Raw genomic sequence first — 10,000 nt, forward strand, 5'->3', positions numbered from 1 at the left:
TGGAGTCCTCATGTCTGGAAAGGTGCGAGTCCATAATATCCCTCGGTGTTGTGTGTAGCGGCACGACACGAAACATTTTATATCTATCGGATTCTCTTTCCTTATGTTGATTTAAACTGTTCAGTGATACGATGCAATGGAGGTTCCTTGATTTGAAGTATTAACTGTGTTCTTCCCTTTTGGATGTCGAGAGCGTCACAAATGCTTCAGTTACCGCAGTGGCAGATGAATTGTATCTGAGTCTCCCCTTGCCATGCGACCGCTTATATACACAGAAAACCTTTCCTGACGACGCTCGAAGGCGCTACAGAAAACGAGAATGTCCTCGAAGATTCCACCACATTCTCGAACATTCTACGGACTGGAAAATGTTTTTGCTTCAGATGTTTTCTTATTTTGATATTATCATCATATAGTTTTCTTAGCACACGCACACACATATATGTATATATATATATATATATATATATATATATATGTATGTTTATATATAAATATTTATGTAATAAATATATATATATATATATATATATATATATATATATATATATATATATATATAAGAATGATGATTTCAGCAGGTAAAACAAGTAATGGTTATTCGTTGACATATATTGAAATATAAGCAATATTCACTTATTTCTAATTACTTGTTACTATGACTAATATCTTACTAAGCAGCAATAGAGGTAATGTCATTAATTACTTTTATTATTCATCTCTATAGCTTTACCGCTTTAATTCTGTTCACGAATTAGTTATATCATTCTATCAAATTACCACTGTAGAGGTGCATAATGATGGTGAAGATGATTACAGTAATGATGGTGACAATTATAATGATAATAATGATGTTAACATGATAGCAATAATGATAGTAATAAGGATAATAATTCTAATAATGATGGTGGTATTAATGATGATAATAATAATAATGATGATGATAACAATAACAATAATAATGATAATAAAAATAACAACAACAACAATAATTATATTAATAATAATGATAATGATAATAATAATGATAATGACATCAATACTGATTATGATAATGGTTATAGTGTTGAGAATCATAATCATAACAATCATTGTCATAGTTATGATAATGATCGTGAATAATGATAATAATAATGATGAAGATGCCAAACAATTATGATAATGATAATGATAATAATAGTATTAATGATGATTGGTTATGGAATCGATGACATTACTAATTATAACAATAATATCAATGGAAAGGATGTGCACGAACGAACGAATTATTGTTTGCAACGTCCTTGGAATTCCTGCCATAAATACATGACGACATTCGATAAATTTCCAGGCCAGTCTCGCGTGTTCTACACACCTGACAGAGAAGTGTCTGGAATATCATTCTGTGGCCTTATTATTTCAGCCGTGTGCTTTACATAACTGCCAAAATTAACATATATTGATCTAATGACTTACTATTTAAAAGGTAATTTTTAGATTGTGTAATGGATTTATATGATGTTTTTGTTTTTTTCTCTCCTAATCACCGTAACTATCACTTTATAAGTAGGAGTGACATCTTAATTCATCATTATCATCAATTTTGTTACTCTTCTTATTGGTGTTGTTGCTAACATCATCTACATAAACATCAAAATCATTATCCGTATCAATGACAATATCATCATCATTATTATCATGTAATTGCAATTGCCATATTTTTCATCATTGCCATCAATTCTATTTAATTGCTATTATCATTATCATCATTTTTGCGATTGATGATAACTCTTTGATCATTATTGATTAACATTATAATCACTGCTGTCAATATCAGTGTTATCATCATTAGTAACATAATTATCAATATATTTATCATTAGTAAAATTACTGTCATTATCACTGTAATCCTATTTACTTTCATTATTGATATCATTATCATTATTGTAATTGTTGTTGTTATTATTATCAGTGTCAGTATCTTATTATTGTTATCATCATTATTACCATAAATATCTTTATTATCATAATTATCATTATTATTATTATCATTGTTGTCATCAATATCATTATCATTACTATTATTATTGCTATTATTATTGTTGTTATAATTATCAACATTATCACTATTACTATTATCATTATTTCTATTATTATTACTATTATTATCACCATTATTATCGTTATCATTATCATCATTATTCCCACGATTATCATTGTCATTGTCACATTATCATTATCATCATCATTACCATTACCATTATTGTTATCAGTATTATTATCATTATCATTATCCTTATCATCATCATTATCATTATCAATATTATTACTTTTATCGTTATTATTGTTATCATTACATTTATAACTACCACTACTACGACAACTGTTGTTGTTATCACTATTAATGTTAGCATCGTCACAAAATTATATGCATCATGCACAATGCCGATCGTCAAAAGATCAAATTAAGCTTGTGCATGGCATTTCTATGAACTGTTTTCGACACTAATATACAATTTAGTTCTTCTTTACACTCGCACACACATACATACATACATATATATATATATATATATATATATATATATATATATATATATATATGTGTGTGTGTGTGTGTGTGTGTGTGTGTGTGTGTGTGTGTGTGTGTGGAGAGATAGATGGATACATACCATCAGAGTGCACATATATAAACATTTGCAAAATATTTTTATATTATGTTTATCATGAAAGGGCAAATATGAATTTTCTTATCAGACAAATTATGGGTCACATGATAAATGCATATTTTTTCATTACGTTATTATTATTATTATTATTATTATTTTTTTTTTTTTTTTTTTTTTTAATTATTAGATGGTCTCATTTTCATTCATTTAAGATTTTTTCAATACCTGTTCGGTATATACCACATGATATAATCTAATATTAAAGGATAATTAGAAAGTACTTAATTATTCCATAATTTTATTTGTTTTAAGATTAACATACACCAATATGAAGTACTGGAATGGTGTAAAAGAGGAACATTTAAGATACACATTTATAGCATGAAAGGATAATGGTAATGTTATCTGTGAGATAGATACTCTTATTACATCTGTAATCTCTCCTTTACAGAATCACAAAGTTTTGATCACTTCATTCTATGTTTGAATTATTTTCCTCTGAAGGGTTTATATGATATTGATTATAACTTATAAGAAAATAAATATTGATGTAGCTGCTAGTTTCATCATTATACGGGAGATCTTGACTTTTTTTTTTAATCACTCAATTATTCATTTTCATTATGGTTAAGATAAGATGTAATAAAAGGATAAGTAAAAAGTTATTAGTTGAAAGTTTTATTTGTCTTAAGATTAAAGCACATCAATATGATGTATTGGAATGATTCAATGGATAATACTTCAGATATGCAGTTGCAGCATGAAAGGAATATGAGATAATTCGTATTACTTTTGTATTCTTACAGTCTCATGCTTTGCTTGAATTATTTTCCTCCGGAGTGTTTGATTCATGTTGTTCATCGTTGGACACCGTTTTGTTTTCCGATGTCTTTTTCTCTTCCATTTTGGTGATGGGGATGTCCAGAACTGCAGGGATGGCTGTGTCGCCTTTGTGGCGCAGAAGAAGCTGATCGCCTTTCTGAGTCGCTGTCAACGTGTCGGCTTTGACGTGTGGGGGAAGTGTTGTCACGTGTCGCAGCATCACTGAAGAGTCACTATCACGCCCACGACCTTCTACTACCAACAGACCGTCTTCCGTGAACGCCCGTACCTCGTCACATCCGCCAACATTTACACTGTATCTCCACACCTTATCTACACTCTTGTCCTCGCAGGATTCCTTACTAACTGTGGTTTCTTTAGACTGTTCCTTTTCTTTCTTGCTGCCAATGCTATCTTCCTTGTTATTCTGTGTGGTTCCTTTTCTGAGATTGCTTCTCACAGGTTTTCCAGCAGACTTCATGGAAAACAGAATATCGTCGCCGGAACGAACAATCATCAACGGAACGTCGTCGAGAACTGGCCGGAACTTCCTGACTGATCTCCAGGTGGGTGTGATGTAGGGAGAAGGTCTTTGCCGACTTGAAAAGCAGTGACGAGGCCCTATCATCCTATTCATCTCATTCCAATCCTCCATTATGTCCAACATGGATTCCATTTCATCCATGGAGTCGTCATGCCTGGAGAGGAAAGAGTCCATAATATCCCTTGGTGTTGTGTGTAGCGGCACGACACGAAACATTTTGTATTTATTGGATTCTCTTCTATGTTAATTTCAACTGTTTAGTGATACGATGCAATGCAGGTTCCTTGTTTTGAAGTATTAACTGTGTTTTTCCCTTCTGGTAGTCGAGAGCGTCACAAATGCTTCAGTTATCACAGTGGCAGATGAATTGTATCTGAGTCTCCCCTTGCCATGCGACCGCTTATATACACAGAAAACCTTTCCTGACGACGCTCGAAGGCGCTACAGAAAACGAGAATGTCCTCGAAGATTCCACCACAATCTCGAACATTCTACGGACTGGAAAATGTTTTTGCTTCAGTTGTTTTCTTTTTCTTATACCATTATCATCATATAGTTTTCTTAACTTCACACACACACACCTATATGTACATGTATACACACACACACACACACACACACACACACACACACATATATATATATATATATATATATATATATATATATATATATATAATATATATATATATATACTCATACGTATGTATATATATATACATATATATATATACATATATATATATATATATATATATATATATATATATATATATATATATACATGAATGTATATACACACATATATATGCGTATATATATATATATATATATATATATATATATATATCTATATATATATATATATATATATATATATATATATATCCATATATATATACATACACACACATACACACACACACACACACACACACACATGCACACACACACACACACACACACACACAAACACAAACACACACACATATATATACATATATATATATATATATATATATATATATATATATGTATATATATATGTATATACATATATATATATATAAATATATATATATAACTATACATATGTATATATATATAACTATATATATATGTATATATATATTTATTTATTTATATGAAATTATATACATAATGTTTTGCTGAACTTGATTTCAGCAGGTAAAACAAGTAATGTTCACAATTTACTTATTGGTTATTCTGTGAGGTATATTGAAATATAAGCAAGATTCTCTTCTTTCCAATTACTTTTGTTACTGTGACTAATATCTTACTAAGCAGCAGTAGAGGTAATGTCATTAATATCATCATCATTACTTTTATTATTCATCTCTATAGCTCTACCGTTTTAATGATGTTCACGAATTAGTTATATTGTTATATAAAATTACCACTGTAGATATGCATAATGATGGTGAAGATAATTACAGTAATATTACGATGGCAATGATGGTGACAATCATAATGATAATGATGATGTTAATATGATAGCAATAATGATGGTAATAATGATGATAATTCTAATACTGAAGATGGTATTAATAATGATAATAATCATGATAATAATGATAATAAAAATAACAACAGTAACAATAATAATAATTATAATTACAACAATACTGATTATAATTATGGTTATAGTGTTAAGAATTATAATCATAACAATCATAGTCATAGTTATGATGATAATCGTGAATAATGATAATAATAATAACGAAGATGCTAAACAATGATGATAATGATAACAGTATTAATGATGATTGGTTATGGAATTGATAATATTACTAACTATAACAACAACATTAATGGAAAGGATGTGAACGAACGAACGAATTATTGTTTGCAACGTCCTTGGAATTACCGCCATACAAACATGACGACATTCGATAGGTTTCCAGGCCACTCTCGCGTGTTCTACACACCTGACAGAGAAATGTCTGGAATATCATTCTGTGGCCTTATTATTTCAGCCGTGTGCTTTACATGATTGTCAAAATCAACATATCTTAATCTAATGACTTACTATTTCAAAAAGGTAATTTTTAGATTGTTTAATGGATTTATATGATTTTTTTTTTTTGCTAATCACCGTAACTATCACTTTATAAGTAGGAGTGACATCTTAATATCTCATAATCATCAATTTTGTTATTCTTATTGGTGTTGCTAACTTCATCATCTACATACATATCAAAATCATTAGCTGTATCAATGACAATATCATCCTCATCATTATTATCATGTAATTGCAATTGCCACATTTTTCATCATTGCCATCAATTCTATTTAATTGCTATTATCATTATCATCAATTTTGCGATTGATGATAACTCTTTGATCATTAATGATTAACATTATAATTACTGCTGTCAATATCAGTGTTATCATCATTGGTAACACCATTATCAATATATTAATTATTAGTAAAATTACTTCCATTATCATTGTTATCCTATTTACTTTCATTATTGATATCATTATCATTATTGTAATTGTTGCTGTTTTTATTATTATCATCAGTATCATTATTATTGTTATCATCATTATTACCATAAATATCTTTATTATCATAATTATCATTATTATTGTTGTCATCAATATCATTATCATTACTATTATTATTGCTATTATTATTGTTGTTGTAATTGTCAACATCATTATTGTTATTATTACTATTATTATTATTGCTATTATTATTACTATCATTATTTTTGTTACTATTATTATCATCATTATTATCGTTATCATTATCATCATCATTGTCACGATCATCATTGTCATTGTCATATTATCATTATCATCATCATTGCTATTACCATTATTGTTATCAGTATTATTATCCTTATCCTTATCAATATTATTACTATTATCGTTATTATTGTTATCATTATATTTATAACTACCACTACTACGACTACTATTGTTGTTATCACTATTACTGTTAGCATCGTCACAAAATTATATGCATCATGCACAATGCCGATCGTCAAAGGATCAATTTAAGATTGCACATGGCATTTCTATGAACTGTTTCGACACTAATATACAATTTAGTTCTTCTTTACACTCGCACACACACACACACACACACATACACACACACACACATATATATATGTATGTGTGTGTGTGTGTGTGAGTGTGTGTGTGAGTATGCGTGTGGAGAGATAGATGGATAGATACCATCAGAGTTCACATATATAAACATGTGCAAATGATTTTATATTGTGTTTATCATAAAAGGGCAAATATTAATGTTCTTATCAGACAAAGTATGGGTCACATGAGTAATGCATAATTTTTCATTACGTCTCATTTTCATTCATTTAAGATTTTTCATCCGATCATTTTTTCAATACCTGTTCAGTATACATGATGTAATTTAATAATAAAGGATAATTAGAAAGTACTTAATTATTCCATAATTTTATTTGTTTTAAGATTAACACACACCAATATGATGTATTGGAATGATATAAAAGAGGAACATTTAAGATACACATTTATAGCATGAAAGGATAATGGTAAGGCTATCTGTGAGGTAGATACTCTTATAACATCTGTAATCTTTCCTTTACGTAATCACAAAGTTTTCATCATTTCATTCTATCTTTGAATTATTTTCCTCTGAAGGGTTCATATGATATTGATTATAAGAAGAAAAAAAATAGCTGCTAGTTTCATCATTATGCGGGAGATCTTGATATTTCATTTTTTGTTTTTATTCATTCAATCATTCATTTTAATTATGGTTAAGATAATATGTAATAAAAGGATAAGTAAAATGTTATTAATCTAAAGTTTTATTTGTCTTAAGATTAAAGCACATCAATATGATGTATTGGAATGATACAATGGATAATACTTCAGATATGCAGTTGCAGCATGAAAGGAATAGGAGACAATTCATATTACTTTTGTATTCTTACAGTCTCATGCTTTGCTTAAATGATTTTCCTCTGGAGTGTTTGATTCATGTTGCTGTTCATCGTTAGACACCGTTTTGTTTCCCGATGTCTTTTTCTCTTCCATTTTGGTGATGGGGATGTTCAGAACTGCAGGGATGGCTGTGTCGCCTTTGTGGCTCAGAAGAAGCTGATCGCCTTTCTGAGTCGCTGTCAACGTGTCGGCTTTGACGTGTGGGGGAAGTGTTGTCACGTGACGCAGCATCACTGAACAGTCACTATCACGCCCACGACCTTCTACTACCAAGAGACCGTCTTCTGTGAACGCCCGTACCTCGTCACATCCGCCAACATCTACACTGTATCTCCACACCTTGTCTACACTCTTGTCCTTGCACGATTCCTTACTAACTGTGGTTTCTTTAGACTGATCCTTTTCTTTCTTGCTGCCAATGCTATTTCCCTTGTTATTATGTGTGGTTCCTTTACTCAGATTGTTTCTCACAGGTTTTCCAGCAGACTTCATGGAAGACAGAATATCGTCGCCGGAACGAACAATCATCAACGGAACGTCGTCGAGAACTGGCCGGAACTTCCTGACTGATCTCCAGGTGGGTGTGATGTAGGGAGAGGGTCTTTGCCGACATAATTGCAATTGCCATATTTTTCATTATTGCCATTAATTCTATTTAATTGCTATTATCATTATCATCTTTTTTTTGCGATTGATGATAACTCTTTGATCATTATTGATTAACATTATAATCACTGCTGTCAATATCAGTGTTATCATCATTAATAACATCATTATCAATATATTTATCATTAGTAAAATTACTGCCATTATCACTGTTATCCTATTTACTTTCATTATTGATATCATTATCCTTATTGTCATTGTTGTTATTATTATTATTATTATCATTGTTATTGTTATCATCATTATTACCATAAATATCTTTATCATCATAATTATCATTATTATCATTATTATTGTTGTCATCAATATCATTATCATTACAATTATTATTGCAATTATTATTGTTGTTGTAATTGTCAACATCATTATTATTTTTTTTACTATTATTATTATTGCTATCATTATTAATATTATTATTTTTGTTACTATTATTATCATTATTATCGTTATGATTATCATCATCATTGCCTTTGTCACATTATCATTATCATCATCATTGCTATTACCATAATTGTTATCAGTATTATTATCCTTATCATTATCCTTATCATCATAATTATCATTATCAATATTAATATTATTATCGTTATTATTGTTATCATTATATTTATAACTACTACTACTACGACTACTATTGTTGTAATGTTATCACTATTACTGTTAGCATCGTCACAAAATTATATGCATCATGCACAATGCCGATCGTCAAAGGATCAATTTAAGATTGCACATGGCATTTCTATGAACTGTTTTGACACTAATATACAATTTAGTTCTTCTTTACACTCGCACACACACACACACATATACATACACACACACATATATACATATATATATATATATATATATATATATATATATATATATATATATATATATATATATATATATATGTATATATGTGTGTGTGTGTGGAGAGATAGATGGATAAATACCATCAGAGTGCACATATATAAACATTTGTAAAATGTTTTATATTATGTTTATCATAAAAGGGCAAATATTAATTTTCTTATCAGACAAAATATGGGTCATATGATTGATGCATATTTTTTCATTACGTCATTAAGTTTTATTATTATTATTATTATTAGATAGTCTCATTTTCATTCATTTAAGATTTCTCATTCGACCATTTTTTTTTTCAATACTTTTTCAGTATATGTGATATCATTTAATATTAAAGGATAATTAGAAAGTGCTTAATTACTCCATAATTTTATTTATTTTAAGATTAACACACACCAATATGACGTATTGGAATGATATAAAAGAGGAATATTTAAGATACACATTTATAGCATGAAAGGATAATGCTCTTATTACATCTGTAAGCTTCCCTTACAGAACC

General features: G+C 29.1%; 3 protein-coding genes across 3 annotated transcripts in view; all 3 read right to left on the reverse strand.

Annotated features, from left to right (window-relative positions):
* LOC147470641 (uncharacterized) overlaps positions 1 to 215 on the reverse strand; it is a 1,113-nt gene extending 898 nt beyond the window's left edge. Inside the window, exon 1 of the mRNA XM_086543353.1 lies at positions 1 to 215. This exon is cut by the window's left edge and continues 898 nt beyond it. Within this exon, the coding sequence (XP_086399479.1) occupies positions 1 to 76 (76 nt within the window). The 5' untranslated portion in view covers positions 77 to 215.
* Positions 216 to 3,313: 3,098 nt separating this feature from the next.
* LOC147470642 (uncharacterized) lies at positions 3,314 to 4,409 on the reverse strand. The gene has a single exon (XM_086543354.1). The coding sequence runs from the start codon at positions 4,228 to 4,230 to the stop codon at positions 3,457 to 3,459; it is 774 nt and encodes a 257-aa protein (XP_086399480.1). The 5' UTR covers positions 4,231 to 4,409; the 3' UTR covers positions 3,314 to 3,456.
* A 3,419-nt stretch (positions 4,410 to 7,828) lies between these two features.
* On the reverse strand, positions 7,829 to 8,585 carry LOC147470643 (uncharacterized). Its single transcript, XM_086543355.1, has one exon. It carries the CDS (start codon positions 8,506 to 8,508, stop codon positions 7,975 to 7,977), a length of 534 nt encoding a protein of 177 aa, XP_086399481.1. The 5' UTR covers positions 8,509 to 8,585; the 3' UTR covers positions 7,829 to 7,974.
* Between the last annotated feature and the right edge of the window lie 1,415 nt (positions 8,586 to 10,000).

Source organism: Penaeus japonicus, unplaced genomic scaffold, assembly GCF_977035675.1.
Source record: "Penaeus japonicus unplaced genomic scaffold, GWHDUDI00000001_assembly GWHDUDI00000013, whole genome shotgun sequence".
Classification (NCBI taxonomy): domain Eukaryota; kingdom Metazoa; phylum Arthropoda; class Malacostraca; order Decapoda; family Penaeidae; genus Penaeus; species Penaeus japonicus.

Bases quoted from the DNA above. Each gene is read 5' to 3' on its own strand.
- LOC147470642 (XM_086543354.1), bottom strand. From the start codon at position 4,230: ATGTTTCGTGTCGTGCCGCTACACACAACACCAAGGGATATTATGGAC.
- LOC147470643 (XM_086543355.1), bottom strand. From the start codon at position 8,508: ATGATTGTTCGTTCCGGCGACGATATTCTGTCTTCCATGAAGTCTGCT.